At 43.6% G+C, this 23,536-nt stretch overlaps 1 protein-coding gene across 5 annotated transcripts in view; it reads left to right on the top strand.

Moving 5' to 3' along the window:
* The window catches only part of LOC138261016 (methyl-CpG-binding domain protein 1-like), a 1,081,642-nt gene that overhangs the window by 746,929 nt on the left and 311,177 nt on the right, over nt 1-23,536 (top strand). For 4 of the 5 annotated variants that reach the window (XM_069209617.1, XM_069209616.1, XM_069209621.1 and 1 more), the window contains one exon: nt 19,765-19,929. The exons of the other annotated variant lie outside the window; for it this stretch is intronic. In XM_069209617.1, coding sequence (XP_069065718.1) covers nt 19,765-19,929 — 165 coding nt within the window. The remainder of the gene's footprint in view (nt 1-19,764; nt 19,930-23,536) is intronic. 5 annotated transcript variants of the gene reach the window in all.

The following is a 23,536-nucleotide window of genomic DNA, read 5'->3' on the forward strand; positions in this document are numbered from 1 at the left end:
TCAGTGAAATACAAGCGTTTACTATTCAAGAACCCTTTATACAAATACATAAACATAAAGTGGTTCTCCGTGCAAATCCAAAATTCTTACCAAAGGTCATATCACCATTCCATCTAAAGCAAACTGTGGAACTCCCAGTCTTCTTTCCATAACCAGACTCAGTAGCTGAAAGGGCCTTGCATACATTAGACATAAAAAGAGCACTAATGTATTACATTGACAGAGCGAAACAATTTCGTAAAACAAAACAATTGTTTGTAGCTTTCCAAAAACCACATGCAGGTAACCCTATGTCCAAACAAGGCATTGCCAGATGGATAGTTAAATGTATTCAAACTTGCTACATTAAAGCAAAAAGAGAATTACCTATTACACCAAGAGTACATTCCACTAGAAAGAAAGGCGCCACAATGGCTTTTCTTGGGAATATACCAATGACAGAAATTTGTAAGGAAGCCACCTGGTCTACGCCTCATACATTTACTAAGCATTACTGTGTAGACGTGTTAGCAACACAACAAGCCACAGTAGGACAGGCTGTATTAAGAACATTATTTCAGACAACTTCAACTCCTACAGGCTAAACCACCGCTTTTTGGGGAGATTACTGCTTGGTAGTCTATGCATAGCATGTGTATCTGCAGCTACACATGCCACTGAACGGAAAATGTCAGTTACCCAGTGTACATCTGCTCGTGGCATGAGACGCTGCAGATTCACATGCGCCCTCCCACCTCCCCGGTCCCCTGTAGCCGTTTGACCTGGTCTCCATACCTTTATGAAACATTAGTGTGTGACCACTCAAACTCGCAACATCTAATATTTCTTCAGGGCTGTATTTGCATTCCATGGTTATTATCCTCTGCTCAATACCACCTCAAGGAGAAATGCTAGGGGAGCAAGAGGACTGATATTGAGGTAATACTTTGGGACTCATTCAGAAGGTGAGAAATCTGCAGGAAGAAGAGTCCATCAAAGAAAGTTAATTACCTTTGGTAGCTATATTTTTGTGGATGGTATATCTTTCCTTCGATTCATTCCCTTCTTACGCCCTCTACTTTTGTGTCAGTGCTATTCAGAAAAATACCCACCAAAAAAGCAGCGTTTTACTGTTATTGTAGAGTGTCAATCTCTTTCTTCCTTTCTTCACATCTCCCTTGGATGGTAGCAGAAAATATTTTAGAAGCGAACTCCAACTCCAGCGCATTAACTGGACCAGACCTTATTAAGACTACCAACATCCTAGGCAAACAGACTTGCTAATGTAGATGTGTGGTACTGTCTGATGATACTGGCGAACGATATTTCTGGGTTAACGTTTTCTACCCTGGGAGGGTATTCAAGAGATAAAGAATCTGTGGGATTTACAGCATGTTAACTTGTTCTTTTATTCAACCTTCCAGTCTGGAACTCTGTGGCTTACCACCATTTTAGAGGGATTCTTGGCTTTTTACGTGCATCATTTTGAAAGTTTTATTATTTATGCACTGTCGTGTTCTTCACTTACCAGGCATGTGTAGCACTAAGTAGTCCCTAAAAGCTTAGTTTGCACTGAAGTCACTTTTCGGTTAGATTTAATAAAGCTGCTTAAATAGCATTCACCCAGTCCTTGAGTGGCATTGTTTAGTGTGCTGTGCTCAGTTGGGTCTTTGATTGGAGCAGCAGGAGGAGGGGTGGTGTTTAGCTGCAACACTTGCAGATGTTGCATCCCATCTGCTAACTATATGAAAAACGGTCTGGGGTTATGCACTAACTGTAATAGCTTTTATGCATATCACTGCATCGTCTGCCTCCAATACCCCTTCAGTGATTTATTCCTGTAGTCACATAATGCATGCAGTGAAATAAAAAACTAAGCTCAGAAATTTAAGCAAGTGTGCTTTTTTGCATCTCTAATATTGAACAATATTAGGAAACCCATTCAATTCCTAAAAACAGGACTAAACTACGTGAACATTTTCAACACAAAATATGTTTCTGTTAACTATGAAATGTGATAAAGTCGATGTGTGTCAAGTGAATAGTACGAGTTACGGGATTTGTTTTATACCTTTTTACTATGGGTTACAGGAATTTGGCTTGGGACATTAACCACCATATTTAATTTTTGTCTTTCATTGAACGAATCATTGTATTCTGGAAGTTTTAGTCCTTGTATGCTTCATTCAAACTAATTGCACTTACACTCTGGATGATAATTTATAACAGCAGAGGACTGGATAACCATTTTTCAGTGTATATAGTAAAGCTTTTAGTGCATGATATTTTAGTAGTAGCGGCACTGCTGCTAAATGGTAACTGCTCTTTAGGTAACTATGGTTTAGCAAGTAACATGGGTACAATTTATATGCCTTCTATCTATAGGGCCCATTAATGGCTTCAGCTCACAACAGGTTATGTTTTGATAGTCGCATAACATAATAGTTAACTTTTTTTTTTTTTTTTTAGCTATACAGAAATGTAATATGTAGAGATTATACTGCTTACAACTTTATTATAAGCAAAAATATGCACAGAAAAAGAAACGAGAATACATTTAGTGATCTAAATGTGAGTACGAGATAATCCTTTATTACCAGCTGGTGTCCATTTTTTGAGTAGATCATAAATTTCTGCCAGCTAATATTCAGCCCCTTTATTAGCCATAATAGAGATCTCCACCCCACTATGTTAAAATATTACACCATTACTTAGAAACAAAAACTTCTAATTTAATCAGAATTTAGTGGTAGACAGACTCCCATGACAGTTGCCATGAACCTCACACCCTCATATTTAACCCTTTCGCTACTAGACTTTGCACATTTTTCCTATTTTTTGCTTTCAACCTCCTTCCAGTTAGTGGCAGAAATGGGTGTGAAACCAGTGGTGGATCTCCGGAAAGCTACACATTTCTGAAAAGTAGACACAATTCTAAATTTAGCAAGGGCTCATTTGTGTATATCCTTCAAATGTTTCCCAAAGAAAGTAAGAGTTGAAACATTGAAACTGAGTTGAAAAACAAAGCCATTTGTGTCTACGTTTTCATCTGTAACTTCTTGTAACTATGGCAGATTTACTCCACTGGTCTTCCACTGGACCCTTCTCGTTACAGGGATATATAGGGCTCATAGGTTCACCAAGAACCCGAGGCACCCAGAGCCAATAACTGAGCTGTATTATGTAGATGAAGTCGATTGACTTCGATAGATTGACAGGCCTTTGACTTTGACCCATTCGCTCACTCTGACACGAATGATGAATGCAGACATAGCCAATCATTAATGCAGCCACCCTCAGAATAGTCCTGCTAATGGGGGTGCGGGTGAACACAAATTCAGAAAGTAAAACTCTCTCGACCACAATTTGGAAGCTGAGAGTTTTGATATACAGGGGCAAAATTCTATTTCGCAGCATGTTGGGGATGAAAGATCTTCCACACAGCACTGGCAGACACTTTTTTGGAAAGTAGCAGGTATTGGGGAGAAATACCACAGCAATGATTGGCTTGCTTTGTTAGAAAACAAGCATGTGGTTTGCCTCCAAGAAACATGGGCCAATAGAGCGATTTATATCAATGGGTTTCAGTCAGTCACAACCCTGGCTACGCGTACACCTGTTGGGCGTAGCAGTGGGGGTCTGATGACGCTGATCAACATCACCTCAGGAGCTAAGGTAACTAAATGTAGAACTGACTCCCCTTACTATCAACTAGTGTTGCTGTCCATGAAGAGCAACCCGTTAATGCTCCTCGTCAATTTTTACCATAATAATTGTGTGAGATCTAACGTTGAGATTAGACATGCACCAGAGAAGGCCATTGAGGACATGGTCTGCTGTTTAGATAAGGATTTTCTAATTATATGGGGTGGAAATTTCAGTGTCTCCCTTTGTTCCACAGGGGACGATAGGATCTGTGGATTAAATGATGAAGATGATTGCAACTATTTCCACTTTACCCACAACCCCTGTGGGGACAAGTTAAATAATCTTATGAGGGCTCACGATTTAGTGTTGGCAAGTGTCATCTCACTGACCTTTACTCTGCCCGATATTAATTTCACTGGTAAGTGGGGGGGGGGGGGGGTTCCTGTAATTGATCATGTAATGATATCAAGGTCCTGGCGGGACAAACTGGGTTGAGCCAAGTGGCCTCAGCAATCATTATCTGCTGGTCCTATCGTTCCTATATGGTTTCAAAAAGATAAGTCTGCAGGAAATGGGAGGCCCCTGTGGAATACCATCAGAATTAACGTGTGCTATGTAAATGGCAAAAAGTGGAGAAAGCTACTCTCTTAAGTAGGTGTGTGTGCAAAAACTTGGACACCTTTGAAACCTGCCTAAACACAGAGTTACCCCTGTCCCAGGTCCTGGGAGCTTTCACAGACATCTGCATGGCAATTAGGGCACATTTAACTCTACCTCCCCAAATTCCCAAAATTAAACTTGTAAAATGGTTCAATAAAATAAACCACTCACACCCATTCAAATCTCATACGGGTGATAAAATACACTCCGCGAAACAAATCAGAGGTCACGCCATGCAGGGCTCAGTACAAGAAGGCAGCTTCAGCTAGGAAGAAAGTGATAAGAGAAGAAGCATGGGAGAAATTGACCATGGCTATAGCTGTTAATTATGGGGCACAATTCTGGAAAGTTGTCAGTACGGCTTTTTTTATTTATTTATTTTTAGCTCTGATACCAACAAAGGTGTTGAGGTACACATCCCGGAGATGTCAGTCATTTTACAAAGCTGTATGAAGGTCGATTGGATGACTGCGAAATGACTGTCGTAAATGCCCCTGCCATGCTTGGCACTGAGGACCTGGATATTCATCTGACTGATGTCATATTAGCTATTAAGAGCTCATTGCCAGACAAGGCCCCAGGGGGTCAAATGGGGTCCCAGCTGATCTCTTTAAGTATAACATTGATCTTTGGGCTCCAATTTTGGTTAACGTTTTCAGAGCTGCATCAACCTCTGTCCTCCTTCTTTCATGGCCCAGGGCCATTATTGTTCTAATTTTTAAGAAGGGAGACTGTAGTAATCCTGCTTGTTATTGTCCAATTTCTCTGATTGACGCCACTGCAAAGATTTTTGGAAGCTGAGCAGCCTTAACAGATCAGACCTATTCTTTTGGCATGGTCAGGCAGGTCATCTCAGTAGTAAAAAAAAAATAAATAATATCAAGAGAAGTTGGCTACTGATAGAGAGAGGCACCGTTTGGGGAAAGGCATGGTGATAGCTTATCTTCCCTTAAGTACCACATATAAAAACGAACCCTAACTTTTTCCTGTCCTGCGGCACCATAGATTTTTCCTGACAATGTTTTGCCTGGGCCTGGCCCATTTTTTAGTGGCTTATCCCCCTAAGGTGTACCGCAATAGGGACCTAATACCCTGTGCATGTGATATGTGTACAGAACAATCACAAATGCATATGTTTTTATTCTGTAAGCTGTACAAAGAGTTGTGGAAGTTCTTTTTAAAGCCACGTAATAATCACTAAATATCAGGAGATGCAAGGAAGCTATTTTTCATCTGCAGTTACTCCAGTCTGATTTGGTATGTATGGTTATTTATTGCTTTATTGCTGCAATGATAAAAGAAAGGAAATATCTTGAGTCTAACTCTTAAGCACTTTGCTATAAATTTGCACAGCTCTGCAAGTAATATTTTAGATGACCAAATGATTATCTTATCAGGCATGCTAATTTTTAGAGGTTTTAATAATGGTACTGATCATCTTATGTGCATATATTCCATTTGCTATTTATTGAGGCACAGTTCGGCAAATAATATTTTAGATGACCAAATTACTATTTGATCAGGTATGCACATTTTTAGAGGTTCCAGTTATTGTAATGACCATCTTTTGTACATATATCCTATTGCCATTTATTGATGTTTCTTTTTATTTATTTTTAACGTATTAATGAACTTTGCACATATGCTCTTCTATGGATATCTACAGAAGATCCGAATAAAGATTTTTGATTTGATTTGAACTGAGCTGCACCTTGCAATGGTTTTTCATTGTGTACCAGGTATACAGTAATTCATTTGGTAAAATATAAAGTGAAAAATGGGTATAGAGGAAACCTATATACTTCTGAAATGGGAACAAGATATGAAGTTTACAAGCAGTAGGTATTTTCACGTCTCTGAATTTGGGGTTACCGATGTTTGCATGTGAATTACGGGACATTTCTCAAAATTACTTCTTTCTTACATACTGTCTTACACTTGGATTGCGCAAATGCAGAGAAAGCCTTCTGATGAAAATGGAACCTCACTTTTATGGGTAGGCCTATTGCCCGCAACAGGAAATGGCCCGAAACTCAACATGGATACATCAAATATTTCTGGGGGGGGGGTGGGGGGGGCAGCTGTGGTATCTGGGCTCTACGTCAGCTGGCACCCAGCGAAACCTAGCAAACCTGTAATTTTTTTTAACACTAGACACCAAGGAGAGTCCAGGTTGGGGTGACTTGTATGGCTCTTACCGGGTTCTGTTACCCAGCATACCATGCAAACGTTAAAAAAAAAATTGTATAAAAAAACACATTTACCTCACGTTTCTGTGATGGAAAGTTCTGGAATCTGATGGGAGCTACACATTTCCTACCATCCAGCATTCCCCCAGGTCTCCTGTTAAAATTGCTACTTCACTTATGTTGGTGGGGCTAGTGCCCACGACAGGGAAGGGCCCAAAACGTACTGTGGACACATCAAAATTATCTGTCACAGTGTATTTTTGCAATGGGGCACTTGCGTTTTTGGTCCTGGGCTCGGTGTCCACCTAGGGAAACCTACCAAACACAGGGATTTCTGAAAATTAGACACCCAGGGGAGTCAAGGAAGGTGTGGCTTGTGTGGATCCCCTGTGTTCCTACCAGAATCCTCTGCAAACCTCAAATTTAGCAAAGCAATCACATTTCTCTCACATTTCTGTGTTGGATCACTGCGCTGGCACAAATGTCCTATCACCCAGCGTTCCCCTTAGTCTCTCGAAGAAAATGATACCTCACTTAGCACACCAAGTAGGATCTGAGATATCACTTTAGTTTATAGCCATGCAAGAACTTACGTGCATGAGTGTGATCTGTTCCTCTGGGAATACACAGTTCCTCACACAGGCATTGCGTGCAGCAGACCACACCAGTCCCGCCTTACCCTACAGATCCTTGTCTGGGGGGGGGCCAAGAGCAGACTCGGCAGATGTAGATGTAGAGGTAGAAGTCTGCCTTACTCAGTGCATACCCTAGGGAGATTGGTATTGTGTCACCCCTCATTGCATTAATCAGTCTGTGGGATAATCACCAGGATGGGCACTTATGTTGGGCCAAGCCTTATGTGCCAGTCAGCCTAGAGCTCTGTACTAATATCCGGGCCTATTCTGTAAAATTGTGAGTGAGAAGGCCCTATAGTCTTCGTTATCAAGTGTTGCTATGGGTGATGTATCTGGTGCAATTGCTCGATGCAGTGGTATCAATATGAGAGGTTTTGGTATTAATTGTGTCACATCGGAGATGAGTGTGTGGCTCCAATATCCTGTACTATTCGCTCTGATCCCTCGGTTTTCACTTTCTCAGGCAGAGTCTTTTATCACATCAGGGGCTGCTCGCTGCAGGTTGCAGACCGATCTTTATGTGCAGTCTCAGCACCACACAGGTGTCCCACCACAGGCAATGCGTTCACTCGCGGCACAAGTGTCTCTCTGACCGGCCTCCCCAACCACAAGTTGACAGACGTCTTGAGAAGCCTCACACCCACCATTTCTCTGTCGGAGTCAGACCGCTCTTCTCTTAGCAATTGCACTGCTTGCCTCGCACAGCAGTGGCTCTTCAGTACTTGGTTGGAGACGCATAGTTGTCAGCCAGTCTTTGTCCCATGCTAACACGCCTCCACATGTGGGTTTCCTCCTCCCAGCCGGGGGTGGTGCGCTAATAATTATAGCGGCCTTTGAGGATTCCGTGTTTGCCATTCACCGTATTGTACCTGCCATCCTAGACCGCTCATTTGTCCTGGAGCTGCTATAAAATTCCTGCTTGTTTCTTGGCATTTAGGCCCTCATTCTGACCCTGGCGGTTTGTAACCGCCAGGGCAGAGGGCAGAGGAAGCACCGCCAACAGGCTGGCGGTGCTTCCGGGCAATTCTGACCGCGGCGGTAAAGCCGCAGTCAGAAAAGGGGAACCGGCGGTTTCCCGCCGGTTTTCCCCTGCCCCAGGGAATCCTCCATGGCGGCGCTGCATGCAGCGCCGCCATGGGGATTCCGACCCCCTTCCCGCCAGCCTCTTCCTGGCGGTTTACACCGCCAGGAAGAGGCTGGCGGGAACGGGTGTCGTGGGGCCCCCTAACAGGGCCCCATTAAGATTTTTGCAGACACTGAAAATCGCGACGGGTGCCACTGCACCCGTCGCACCCCAGCAAACCTGCCGGCTCCATTCGGAGCCGGCTTCATCTTTGCTGGGGCTGGGGCTGGGCCGGCGGGCGATCTGCTTGAGATCGCCCGCCGGCCCAGCGGGAAAGTTGTAATCACCGCCGCGGTCATTTGACCGCGGTGCAGTGTTTGGGCGGTTTCCGCCCGGCGGGCGGCGCCCGCCACCCGCCGGGATCGGAATGACCCCCTTAGTGCCTAGAGACCCCACAATCCTTTCCACAGAGCCTCTGATATGCAGTCATCTGTTTGTGTGTATGTACAAAGGACAGAGTGTACCTGATGTCAGATTTTTCCCCCCAGACTGTAGGAGCCTCACTAGAGTGTGGCCATCTTGCGTGCCCAAAAATGATTTCTCACTTATGTAGGTATTCCAAGTGTCTGCGACAGAGAAAGGTCAGAAACGTGTAGAAATTGATGGGGAACCAGAGCGGGCCCAAAAGGGCAGATTGTTTTTCATATGTTTTTAGGCTGACTCTGATTTGGGTACCCTCACAAGTGGGGCAGAGTTTTTATCAGTGCAGATGGGATAATGCTGGGTGGTAGGATTTTTGTGGATTTCTGCAGATTCTGGAAGTTTCCATCACAGAAATGTAGGGTAAATGCATTATTTCAGGCAAAGTTGGAGGTTTGCAGGGCATTGGGTAAGAAAATGGTGTGTGGTGCATGTGAAGCGCACCACCCTGGACTCCTCCAGATGTCTTTCCAGGTGGCACCATACCCAAGTCCAAAAGTGCAGATGCTCACCATCTCAAATGGTATGATATTGGGAGTAAGCCAAGCTCTTTTGGCCCATGTGTAAAATCAAAACCTCAGAGTCAAACGTCCTCTTGTTTGCCATTGAGATGAGAATCTTTAGACTGAGAAGGGGGGCGTCAGAAAGGCTGTTGCTCCCTTCAGTTGGAGTGAGGGGCTTAACCATGCCCATGGTGGTGGACAGTCCCCACCCCAGCTATTTCTTTATAATAAAAAATGCTTTCCTTGTGTCTAGTTGGCTGTCAGTTCCCCCTTGGAGGCAGATCTGGGTAATAATCCCCATCTGCCCCCCAGGAGGGGGCAGAAAGACTGTTCCCATTTATTTTGGGGGCTGAGGGGTATTGCCATGATGTATTACAATGATCTGGAAGTGATTTGTGAGAGTAGATCGTTATATCATGGTCATTAATTTTAGGGTTAAGTATGGTTAGTTTGGAATGACGATAAGTCCTAAAAAGGTATGTTTTTCATTCCTTAGAGAATTGTAGGATTTTAGGCTGCTTCGATTGGAATGTCATGATGTATGTTCAGCTCCAGTGAAGGAATTTGAGGTTCTCTGTGATTTGAACTTTTGTGATTCTGTTGGGAGTGATGTTTTGGTCCTGGGAACATCTATGTGACCATTTGACTTTAAGGAGCCTTGGTAGCTTGTTGATATCTGAATACTTTTCAGTTAGGGAATTAACTTTGGCCATGATACTATACTCTTGTGGTTGCCAGTGGGTTTTAATGGTGGTCTACGTTCTTGGACCCAGGAATAATTTCAACAGCTAAGGTGGAGTACAGCTTCCAGAGTGGCTAAAATGTTAGGATGAGGTTCATGCAAACATAGTCTATTATGGATACTATAATAATCTACTGCCTGAAGGTATTTTTTTGTGCAGCTTTACGTATTTTGAGGGAGAATAGAGCAACTTTTACAAATGTTATGGTGTGGTCAGTGTGAGAGTTGATGGATATTAAGAGGTCATACAAAAATCTAAGGGCTTTGATTTTTTGAGGAATTGAGGCGGAGAAGCTGCCAGTGAATGATTTGGTTAACCAAGGTGAATTGTGGTTAGTGAGGTTGTTGCAATAAGAGCATGATTGTGGCCTTGTTTAAATTGGTTTCTGAAAGTTGAAGGGTATCCAACTAAATATTTAGTAGACAGGATTTTAGTGTGAGGATCTAATGAAAGTAAACTAACACCTATGGGGAGAACTGTGTTCCCTTTTATAAGTTAAAGATGGTGTAGTTGAGTATTGGAGTGATTTTGCAGCACTGGATATTTGATTCAAGTTTGGGTTACTCTTGTGATGAATAGCTATCTCTAACCTTGCATACCCCCATATTCATTTCAGCTGTATTGTGCTTCTTTGTGTGAAAAAATGATAATTGATGGAGCTGAATGCCTGCTATTATTTAAAATTGAAGACTTCTTTAAAAAGTACAGTGAGGCTATACTCCTTTTCTCATCTTTAAGGTACAGTCCTGATTTAGTTTTTTAAATAACATTTTTTTTTTTTATATAAAAAAACAAGCGATCACCATCCCAATATATGCTATAGATGAGGCATTCAACTACATGGCATTATGTATTCCTTCAAAAAGAGTGATGACATTGAACATTGTTAGTATCAAAGTTTGCGCCATCAGAGGTCCTTTTTACAATGAGCTGCTATCTAATCTTTATACTATCTTTGACTCCAAGTGCTGATATGTGATTAGTGATCTTCCAGGGGATCTCATCAGCAGTCATAAGCACTGTCTCGTCTCATCGACGTGCACGACTGGAGACGCTTTACAAAAAATAAAATATATATATATATGTTCAATGGCATGTGTAGCTGCAGATACACATGCAATGCACAGTCCTGCCATCTAGTGTTGGGCTCGGAGTGTTACAAGTTGTTTTTCTTCGAAGAAGTGTTTTCGAGTCACTGGATCGAGTGACTCCTCCTCTTCGGTTCCATTGCGCATGGGCATCGACTCCATGTTAGATTGTTTTCTTTCCGCCATCAGGTTCGGACTTGTTTCTTTTCGTTCCAGTAGTTCAAGTCGGAAAAGTTTTAAAACTCTCTAATTCTCTGCGGTATTGTTTCGATCGCGTATCATCTCTCATCGACACTTCGGTACCGTCGGATCCAACTTCTTTACTTGCCCTTTGGGGCACCCGTGCCCAACTCGGGCCTGGTTGGGCCGACCGCGTGGAAGCCTCGTGGACCGGACCCCATTTCGCTTCTGTCCTCGGTGCCGTGCCAAATTTCCATATACAGACCAACATCTCGTCTGTAATCTCTGTCTCTCTCCAGACCATTGAGAGGATAGTTGTGAGGCCAGTAGATCCTTCCGTTCGAGCAAGACTTTATGAGACAAAAGAGCACGAAGGTTGGAAATGGCGTCGAAAAGCACCAAACGTTTCGACGGCGAGGAAGAGGAGATCATGCACACCGTAGTCTTCGTCCGAGGGTCCGATTCCGAGCAGGAGTCTTAGGTGGGCAGACCGGTCTTGGCAGGACAGCATGTGAGTATGCCTGCCCCTGTCCCAGCCAAGCTCAAACATAATGCCTCGGGAACGCCACTGCCAGAAGGCCATGGCTCAACCCGCAAAAAGACATCCGGTGACCAAGCAACCACTTTGGCACTGAAAAAGGCTATGCGACCGAAGCCTTCGGACTCGAGACAAAGCACTGGCTCCGAAACGGGCAAACACCGACCCCTTGAGTCGAGACTGTCGGAAACCGCATTCGGAGCCGAGACCAACATCCACTCCCGGCCTTTCGATCCAGAGAAAACCGGCTTCGGTGCCGAAAAGACCAAGTTACACAGAGGAGCATGGACTTTCCAAACAACTTAAAGAAAGCCATAAATTTTCAGAGGAACAGAGGCCATAATTCACATTCACAAAGACACTGGCAAGATCATAACTACACCTCCTCTGAAGCCATATGGAAGCTGGCCTATCAAGAACAACTGGACACTGCTCAGCCACCGGCTAAAGTGCCAAGGCCTAAACAGAGATCTCCGCCTCCACAGTTTTCACCTCCTCAGTCTCATCCTCATTCTCCTCACCTGCTTGTCTCTCCACCTACTACTCCTACACCTGCAGTCTCCTGTACATTCTAAAGATTCACAACAGGACAATGTGGATTCATGGGATATCTATGATCCAGATCCCATTCCGGATAACAGCCCAGACTGCTATCCTTCCAAACCATCACCACCAGAAGATAGCACTAGATACACTCAAGTTCTGTCTAGAGGGACATCATACCACAATGTCGCCATGCACACCACCCCTCTCTTGAGTTTGTCCCCTAGGCTGTTCACATTCCATGAGAGAAGCTTGCCCTACTGCATCCTTGAGAATCTGCTCCTGTCCTCGTTGAGCAATATCCCCTACCCCTCCTGATCACCTCATGCCGTGGGCTCATAACTACCCAAAATGCCAATGCCCGAGATGCCTGTCACCCCACTGTTATGAACTCAAAGCAAACCATGCAAAACATTGTGTCTATAGCAGGCACTCGGGTGGGCATTAATGCGTGAGGGCTTGGCCCTCCTGGTTACTCAACTCCAGTGTTCTTTCCCTAAAACTGTACTTTTGTCTACACAGTTGGCACAGCCCTGGCACACAAATAAGTCCCTTGTAAATGGTACCCCTGGTACAAAAGGCCCTATGGCCAGCGAAGGTCTCTTAGGGCTGCAGTATGTATTATGTCACCCTGGGGACCCCTCACTCAGCACATGCACACTGCCTCAAAGCTTTTGTGTGCTGGTGGGGAGAAAAAGACTATGTCAACTCCTTCCACAACAGGCTGTTTAGGATTTAAGTTACACCTGTCTGTTTAATTCCTCTCAGTTTATCCAATCGTTGCTGGCGTACCCCCTCAACCAAGCAGATCTGATGTCATCAGGTTCACTATTGGTCCCTTGACAGACTCCTCGCTTGGCATGGATTTTTGGGAAGAGTTCTCATAGTCCTCCAAAGTTTGTGTTAGTTCCATCCATCTAGGACTCACTGGTATTGTACACGTGCGTTGTACCTCTGTCACTGCCTTTGCCTGCTCCGTCTCTGCCTGCGCCTTCGTAGGGGCCTCCCTTGATCTATGTTCTGTCTACCCCTCCTTTTTTTATGTGTGTTCTGTCCAGCACTCCTCTTGCTCCGGTGGTCGGTTGCATCCTTTGCTCTTCAGCCATGTCCATGCCTCTCCAGCAGAGATGAAGAAGTCGGTTAGGTCTTGTTCCACCACTCGAAGCTTAGCTGGAAACAGGAGCGCATACTTCAGGCCAAATGTCCTTAGTTGCTGTTTCATGGCTCTGTAGGTTTCTCGCTGCCATTGAACCGTCTGGGTATAATCTGGCTATATATTCACTGCTCCCCCATCCTCTTGCCAGGGGCAATGAACTCAGGCCCGTTGGAGTATGTCCCTGTCCCAAGTAGTTTAGAAGATGGACAACCACTGATCTGCGGGGCACCTTGGTTTTGGCAGTCCCCCCGGTACTCCGTGAGCTCTTTAGACCTTAAAGATCTCAGAGAACCTACCTCACAGAACCTCTTGTAGGAGCCATGGTTCCATGTAGAGTTCCATACTGGGCCCTTCACTGTGTTCGGGGAGACCCACTACTCTGACGTTGTTACAGCGAGAGCGGCCTTCTGCGCCTTCAACTCTGTTGCGGACCTGCCCCACTTCATACTTCAAAGATTGTAGATGTTCTTTATGGTCTGTGACCATGGGGAGTGTCATGTTACACCACTATCTCGGGTTTCCCCCAACCTGTCCTTCAGCTTGCAGTGGTCTGCTCTCAGCAGGCCCAGGTCCACGGGCACCGCATCGATCTTGTTCTCCAATACTGATCTGGTGTCGCGTATGGCAGCTAGTATGGTGGCTGTGTGAGCCTCCAGCCAGCCACAGGTTGGGTTGGTGGTGTCCCCTTCTTTGGATCACACTGTGCAGATGGCGACAGGATGGGTCGTGGTTGCTCGTTGCCCACCATTCCACTGCTGGTATTGGCCGGCATGCTCAGGTTATCCCCACATTGGTTAGGCAGAAAATGCAGCCTTACACCAGTTACTGCTGTCAATGCGCACCCCCCCACCCCTATGTCTTACCTTGAAGGCACGTGATGTCAGTAGAATTGTCCCTATGGCAAGGTGGGCTCTTCTGCATCATGTACACTCTGTATTCATGGATGGCCCAAACTGGGGGGGGGGGGCAGATGTGGTGGATCCAGGCCTCCTCTTCTGTGTCTTTGGCACCCACCCGCAGATGCTCAGGTCTTAGTATTGCCTGGCCGTGATGTGGTGGATTATTTACATGTGGCCACTCCTCTCCTTAGCGCACTGTGTGGGCCACAGCCCCATCTCTGTGATACCCGTCGCACACAGCACACAGTGTCAGTCGGCCTCAAATTGGCATGTGTCTGCCTCTCCGGGTCCTACGCTGGTCCCATCGGCCCAGTCCTGCCTCTGATTCAATCACCATAAGGCCGGATCGTTGTGGCCAGGAAGGCTCGGTACGCTGAGCTTCACAGACTCGTGTCCGGCGCCATCTTCGGCTGGCCACATCTTAGCAGAAGAAATAATCACATAGTCATGGTTCTGCATTATAGTAATCTTCATTTATGTTATAAACATCCATCCCTCCCAGCTAGCTTAATGGCTTGGACTTCAAAGAAAGTAATATACTAATATCTTCATACACTGTAGTTTCAAGAAGAACTGTCTTTTTGAGACCATCTGCCATTAAAAATCATCATGATCAGCAGAAGCGCCTACATTTCTGCTGAAAGCCTATTACACTCCACTTTCCATCATTGCTGTTAATGTCAGTATTTTTTTTTCCCTTAGGTGCTATAGTGGAGTCTAAGAAAAGGCACTTCTTCTCAGGTTTTAAAAATATAATTTAGAAAACCAACCTTCTCAGGCTCCCAAAAAGGCTGTGCAACCCAAGAACATGTTAGGTGTTTCTACCTTGCTGCAGAAAGAAGGACAGTGCTAAAGACATGATGTTCAAGGGGTGTCCTGGGTCCACCGAATGCAGAAGGAAATTATTCTGACGTTCATGACTTCAATGGATATCCCTGTGATAGAAAATCCGACTACAAGTAAATATATCTTTTCAGTGTGCTGAGCCTCTGCTATGAAATCTGCTAAAAAAATAATCATCTAAGGAGCATCTCATGGTGGTGAATGGAAAGCTACTTTACTCAGATGAACGTTCTATGTTGCAACATCATCCCTAGATGTATCTTTTATCCACACCTTACTTGATAGTTCAGTGTTCCTTTACTCTGTGGCTAAATTGTGATCTATAAATATCTGTGCAAAATAACTACATATTGTAAAAACTACTGGAGTAACATTGACTTTGTGGTACGGAGAACTGTGAGCCAGTTTAGTGACAGATCGCATCTCCCAAAAATATTACCTAAAGTGGAAGGAAGGAAAAAAACTATTGTACATATTAAATGCATCTAAAATTAAACTTTGTGCGTTTCCGGGGTGCAGCAAGGGGCCACTTAGTTAACCAAAGACTATGAATTTGAAGAGAATTCCATCGGTGGAAAACTCATGTTTAAGGTAAATACCAGGTCAGTCTCTGTGGCCATCATCAGTTGGACGACATTGTTGCCAGGCATCTAGTGTGTCTGCTCAGTTGTTTCCAGTGTTGGGCCACCAATTAGCTTGAATGTCCTTAGTATTCTGTTCTATTCTATGCTAAAGTTTATGAGCATTAAAAGTAATCACATAATGAAGAATTAAAATGTTTTTTATTTTTAATCTAGTTCACCGTCTTGGGTAATTTATTTGGTACATAAACAACCCATCCTCTGTGTTAGACCAATAGTATGGAGTTTGCATGTTCTAGATCAGTGGTTCCCAACCTGTGGTCTGGGGATCCCTGGCGTTCCGCAACGATGTCTCAGGGGTTCAGCGACTGCTTAGACAATTAAAAAAATATTAACAAATTAGGTCCCCCAGCTTTCAATAATGGCTCAGTGAGGGGCCCCGGATTCCAATTATGATTCAGTGGGGGTTCCCAGTTCCCAGTAATGATAGTGTGGGTTCACAGAAGTCAAAAGGTTGGGAGCCACTGATTTAGATCTTTGATCAGAGCTTCTTGGACATTGAAATACCAGTCTGGGCATTGTTATATTTTCTGTAAAAAAAAAATAAAAAAATAAAAAAAAAAGAATCTTGTAGAACTGTTATGCGAGCAGGGCCACATTTTGCATGTTTTCATTTCATATCTCTTCCTTGTATTTCCTACTTTATGTTCTCATTTCTGGATACTTTAAAGTGGTTTTCGGAAACCAAAAGTATTGTTTAGTGTTTCTTTCTGTTAGAATTGGTGTTGACAAAGAATTACCATTTTGCCTCTTGCAAACAAAATAATTTAAAAAATGAAAATGCTATCTGTTAGAATATGTTCCTGGGTCTCACCTATGGCTGGAAATATTCCTATATTTACGAATTAAAAAAAATATTCATAAAAGAAAACACATTATAAGTATGGTACTTTTCCTTCTGTGGCTTGGAAGTAGAAGTGTCGGGTTTTCTTTTCATTGGGCATTGGCCTTGTCCCTATTTTGTTTGCATAAGCATTTGCTTTCACTCCAGCACTGGATTTCTTTTATAGATTCACATGCTGAAATGATTCCCTGTCTTCAGGCTGGGAATCCTTGATGCATCAGTGTTAAAACAGGGCTATAAAGAGCACTCTTTTGGCATTGCACCTTGTTGTATATACCTACTTGTATGATCCAATCTTTGACCAAGAGGTGGAGTGGCTTTGAGCTCCGCTCCACTTCACAGCCATCTCTTCGCATCCATCTCCCCCTTTCCCAACAAGGCGTCCTTAGCTCATTATTTCCACACTCTTTAGGTTTAAGTTAATTCCACCGAGCTTTGCCCCTAAAAGGCTTCTTCTGAAAACATTCTCTAGTCCTTTGCTTCATAAACATATTCCCACTTTCGACTTGGAGTAAGTAATGGTTCATTCTCTTTTGTTTTGTTTTTTGGAAGTTTGAACCCATGGAAACAAGTTTTCCATTGTGTTCTTGAGTCCGTTTCTAAGGCTGAAAAAACATTTCTCAGCGTCTGTTCTACATGCAGGACAAAATAGCTATTTGTGGACGACTCCTATACTACCTGCATTCCAATCACAATCCTCATATATGGTACATCCACCAGGCCATTTTAACTAAAACCCTGAGGGATAGAGAAGGCACTATACTCCGAGAGAAGATAACTGGATCTGGCAAGCTGTCTGGAGAAAAAGGTCTGAATTGCCAACCTTCCTGTCCCCTTTACCCAAATTACTAGTGTCCTCTTAATTCTGATAGAGGTGCCTCATTAAATTTATTAAGTTTATACTTTCATTTAGGCATTTCTGCTGCTAAAACAGCTTCATTATTTGTGTGTAAGTTTGGGGGGGAAATGAGGATTACTAGAGGAGTTGGACCCAGAATTACTCATTTCCTCCGGTAGTGCCTCCTTTTAGTTGACCCTAAGGTCCAAAATCGAAGTGGGCAATATTTTGACAAGCCCTGAGTTGCTGGTACTGGTATCCCCTGGGGTGAGGGAATTGAGCCCATTTCTGAACCACTCATGAGGGCCTAAACCACAGACCTTTGTATTTTCAGTTGTGATTTCCTCCTCACTACTGTAGTGAAGTTGGAGTCCTCTTTGCTCACAGAAACTGTAATGCCCTCGTTGTTAATAACTTCTCTAATTTAACTGGAAAAACAATCATTTATCAGGAAGTCTTTGCTGTTGACAACAATGAGTTCCTAGCCATCAACCAAAAAATTGTGTCAGTATTATGGACAACACACCAAATGACTAGGCTATCACCACCCAAAACACCATCTAATTATTTCTTGACTATCACTTCACATGTGACCTCTCCAAAGCGCTGGACTGCTTCATCAGCAGTTGTCTCCGACTACAAAAGTTGACGCCGAGTTGACAACCTGTTTGTTAACCACGTCTTTGTTTACACCTTGATTAATACTTTGTTGACACCATCATTGTAGATCACCTCCTCTTTTAAAATTATATTTTATCATCACTCCTGTAGAAACCTTCCTCTAGCCAAGTGGGAGAGGAAGAAAAAGCTAGTAAATAGGAAATAGAAAAAGAAGAGGCAGTTCAAGCCTTTTTCACCCATTAGGAGGAAGTGACAGAAACTAAAGATGCAGTGTGTCTCCACGAATAAGTGCATCCTTTTTCTTCCAGAGGGAATCACTGATGAAGAAGACCAGCAGACTCTGGTGCTTCTAGTCTTGAAGCCCTGCCTCTCAATCATCCTCCCCTGGTTCAAAACTTAGTGACGTTTTTAAGATCACTTTGAGGAGTGATGCTGAAATTCTAACATCATTTTCTCTATCTAGGGCTCTCTAGTGTTCCTCGGGTGTGTCAACTTCCAGTATTCCTAATTCCACAGCACATACAGGCACAACTGCAGCCTTCACAGTCGATCTCAGTACCTTTGCCATTCACTTGAGTAGTGCCACATAAATGTACAGCACTGCAACCTGCAGAGGGAAGGAACACTGAAGCCAGTAAATAAAAAGAAAGTGAATACACGGATGCTGAACAGACAGAAAATACACTGGAAAACCTAGGTCCCTATCCATGAATGGTTCTCCTCTGTCTACCCACCACCTAGAGCCCTGACCAGCCCCCCCCCACCCCCCAAATCTCCCCTCCAGTGACTTTGGGAAATCCGAGTCTAGTGGAGAGACCTTGATTGTAGTTTGACTTTAAAGATAATTCCTAAATGCCAATGCCTCTCCACCTAAACAATCACAATTGTGCCACCTTTCATTTATAAAGCATCTTCATTTATGGAATGAGCTCTGCCTTAATTGGAATTGTGATGTGCCTAAAGTTCTATAGCAATAATAAAACAGAGTATTGCAGACTGACACATTAACTTTTTTGTGCAGTTTTTTAATGATAGCAAAGGTCATGATGATCTAAGCAGAACCTAAAGCTATTGTACTACTGCATGCGTTGTATATAGCCATTCAAAGGTTGGTAAGCCTTTATAGGATAAACTCGGAGACGGTGCTGCTGATTAAAGCCACTGCAGCTCTATTTGCTAAAGCTCTTTCAAAGGATATTTGCAAAAGAGAACCTAGAAGACAATGCAGTCCTTATCAAAGAACATCTGGTTGAATATTCAGACATGCAGAGTCACCCATGGTGTTGTGTAATCTGCTTAAATCGGTTAGCCACATTCCCACCTTCCACTGTGTTTTTGTTATGTTCCAATGCTATTTGAAATGCAACGATTTATATCTATGAAATATCCAGTGCTGGAGAAGAAAACGTAATAAGAGCTATCAGACCTTTCAAGGGGAATAGACCTCAAAGCTTCACCACCACATTGTTTGGAGTATGGGTCATACAATGAGCGACATAAACAGCAAAAGATGCAATATTAAGATAATGGTTTTTACTAATGTTTTAAAGTTTATTTACCAGTGATTCCCAACCTGACAACATGAAATAGTTTAAGCAAGCATATCTATGAAAGATGCCAAGGCTGGAGAACCGTAATTACAGGTAAGTAACTTTTCCTTTCTTTCCTTGCAGCAATTGTCCATCTGTCGTAATAACCGGAAGTGTGGCAAGTGTGAGGCTTGTGTGCAAAAAGTGGACTGTGGAAGGTGCGACTTCTGCCGGGACAAGCCTAAATTTGGTGGCCAGAACCTAAAACGTCAGAAATGCCGATGGAGGCAGTGCCTGCGCTATGCCATGGTTGGTCTTTTCAGCTTCTTTTACTTAAATATTTCTAGCATCTGTGCCTTGAAGCTTGACTAAGGAGCTTGCTGTTTATGTCAATTGTTCTCTTTTTTTGTGTTGCAATTCTTTATTATTGAAGAACAGCAATACATACGTAAACAGTTTAGAATAAAGGACATTTTAAGGGACATTTTGAAGTCTATCATGACGGCATAACACAACGGCTATAGCACATTTCACATGCATGGAAAATCGACGCAGATGATTAACAATTGTCCATTCCTGTGAAAGGAAAATATTATGCAGGACAGGGAGATATATTGGGGGGGGGGGGGGATAGAGAAAGAGAAGGGAGAAGAGGAGAGGGGGAAGGGGTGTAAGGCCAGGGATGCATGATTGGGTAAGCACTATACTGTTGCAAACTGGAGAATAATGTAAAGTGTTGCTTAAGATATGTTATCCTGTGATCCGGCATGACTGGGTGTGCTAACCGGACCTAGCCCGTTCGTATTTCGTATGTCTGGCAGAGGATGGAAGGTGTATATCTTGATAGGCCATATCTTCCTGCTGGCAAGGTCTGGAGGGGGCTGTCTGTAATGAGATTAAGTGAGGGTCTGTGGGGAGTGGAGGAGGTTAGGTAATAGAGAGAGAGAGAGATAAAAGGGGGGGAGGTGAGAGGAGGAAAGGAGGCACAAAGAGGGAGGGAGAGAGAGTGATGTGGGGAGGGAGAGAAGATGGGGGGGAAGGGTGGACTGACAGACAGGGGACACCACCGCAATTCAGGGGGGAGTGTGCGTGGGGGTAAACAGTAAGGCTGTTAGTGAGGATTCACTGTGCTTTATGTGGATGGGGGGGGGGTAAATGAGGAAGGAATTATGGTGCCTCTGCCAGAAAGGTGGTCCAGACCTGAGTGACAAAGGCTGCTTGATCTTGCAGATTGTAGATAACACGTTCATGGGTGGCTATTCGTACCATAGCTGTCATCCATTCGTCTGGGGTTGGAGATGCCATTGATCTCCAGTGCCAAAGGATACAAATCTTAGCTGTCGCAAGTGCCATATGTAGCAGTCTTTGTTGTGGGCAAGAGAGGGCGGGGAATGGATTTAGATCATGCAGGAGTATAGACTGGGGGTGAGTGGTAGTTAGAGTGGTATGGAGTCTTTCAGGATGGAACTCACTGCTTTCCATAGAGGCAGGACTGAGGGACATTCACATAGAATATGTAGCAAGTCGCATCCAGTCTCCGGGCATCTCCAGCATTTCGCTTGTGGTTAAAGTCCGGCTCTGTACAGTTTCAAAGGGGTCCAGTACCAATCATGTAATATCTTAAAGAAACAGCATATCAGTCGGGCTTCCCTTGTTCCTCGGTCTAAGGCACCCATTAGGTCTGTCCAGTCCTCCACTGAATAGTCCATCTGTAGACGGAATGTCAATTGTTCTTAAAATCCACAGGATAGTACACTGTCATACATCAATTTTGTTGGGAGTGGCAACTCCATTATGAATTATTAACTGTGTAATGCATTCTTCCTAGAGAAAGATTTGTAAACTTAAACTCTTTGAAAATCTATGCACTTTGAGTCATGCAGTCATTAAGGGTAAAGACAATTGCAGTTACCATGAGAGAAGATAAATTCAACAGAGAAGAGTGAGCAGCACGCTCTTATTGTCTGTTTGTGGGAATGAATAGCAGGAATTATCTAGTATTTGGCATCATTAAGGAAAAATGAAAATGTTGATAGATGTTAGATAATCCTCTGCCTACAGGGGATCAAGGTGTGTCCACTGTCACATTTTGATGAACTGGCATCTGTGTGTTGTATCTCGAGTATTTGAGGAGGAGGAGAAAATGGGAGAGGACTAAAGACCATGAAGAGGTGGGAAGAAAGAGTTGGACGTTGTTGGCTGGGACAAAGGCTGTTCTTTCTGTATGGAGATCTAAACCATTTGATTTATTAATACTCAAATTACGAGTGTGGAGCAAAGCGGCATATAGGTAACGCATGGCAGTGTCCCCAACGTTACAGTACAGACATTGCATCAGTAGAATACACCATGCTTGTATAAGGGACTCTGAAGTAATATCATTGCAGATGTTGAGTAGGAACTTTTCATAATATGGTGAGAGACTGGATGCACTATACTTAATATTATTTTCAAGTTGTATGTAGCTGGTACACAGCCTAACCTCTGTTGATTAAGGGTTTGCTCTTCATGAGCCTTCATAATACAGAGTTTAAAATTAGAACTATGAGTAATACCTTTAATATTAATAGTAGTAGCAATAGTATTACATCATGATACATGATTGGTCCTTCAGCACTTGAGAAGCAAAGCTTTTCTGAGTAAATATAATTAACCTCTATTGCGGACACCTCTAGGCAATATTGGCTGTTAATGATCCACCCCTGCAGTTATAGGCTGAGGCACTTAAGTGGTGCTGGGTATTTTACAGATGTTATTGGTGTACACATAAGAGCAATACGGCTACTAGCATCCCAGCACTAGTGGGAGCAAGAGCCGTGTATCAAAAGGGCACCTCTGCCAGTGGTAAGCAGCATTTTGCCACTACTGATAAGAAGCTCCATTGTGATTTGTAGATGGCAAATTAAGCCATTCTCCCTTCATATCCATGTTGTGCTATTTCCCACCCTTTGATTCACGAGGATGAAAGCAGACTGAATGCCACAGAACACTAGGAAAAATAAAAAGAAATTCGTTTATTTTTCTACTTTTCTGCAAATGGTTTGGCTTCCTTAACTCCTCCCCCCACCACCACCCCTTCATTATTCAAGCAATTGATAGGTGAAGCTGGCACTCAATGCCTTTCAAGCAATTGTTAGCTACTCACGTGGAGCTGGATCTGAAATGTGCTGTGGAAGTAATTGTAGTCAAGTGGTCATGATGTGCTGGATTTGGCCAACCCTTTACCCGAGGGTCTACAGTAAGCTGACACCTAATAGGTGAGAAAGTCAGTATGAAGCAGTGGGGGTATGCCAGGTGCAAACAGGACAGGGCACACTAGAGGGGCAAGGAGTTGCAAGCTACAGCATTCATACTATGTTGGCCTATCCCAGTATTTAGTACCTGATTTAGAAGCATTGTGATTATTTTAGGTCTGAATTATTTCCTTTTTGTGGAATGCTGGAATACGCTCTTTCAAAGTACTTAGAACGCTGAACCAGTGCTTTAAATGGGCCGGGACTGTCCGGTACTGAGTACCGGCACTTTTTTATTTTGAGAGGGTGAGTACCGGCACATCTCAGGAAAAACGTAATACTTTTAATTGGAGAGTACCGGCACTTCTCGGAAACAAGCAGGTACTCTGGCACAGAGTACCTGCTCTTTAATTTTTCCATTTCAAGCACTGGCTGACACTAACTACGGCTGCTGCCAGCCGAAGCAACCGTTCAGGAGAGAGCGGCAGTTACTCTGTCTTTTGCCTGGGTGTTGTATAGCCTGCATGTTGTTGGCCACTAACTGCGGTTATTTTTTATTTTCCTTTGTTCCCTCAATTTGTTCCAGCAATTGATGAACAAGCAAATATCGGTGGTTAGCACACTGAGCAGCTGGCAAAAATACTTAATTATTATTATTGTGAGCATTTCAGGAGAAATGTATT

The sequence above is a fragment of the Pleurodeles waltl genome, chromosome 10, assembly GCF_031143425.1.
Source record: "Pleurodeles waltl isolate 20211129_DDA chromosome 10, aPleWal1.hap1.20221129, whole genome shotgun sequence".
Lineage (NCBI taxonomy): Eukaryota > Metazoa > Chordata > Amphibia > Caudata > Salamandridae > Pleurodeles > Pleurodeles waltl.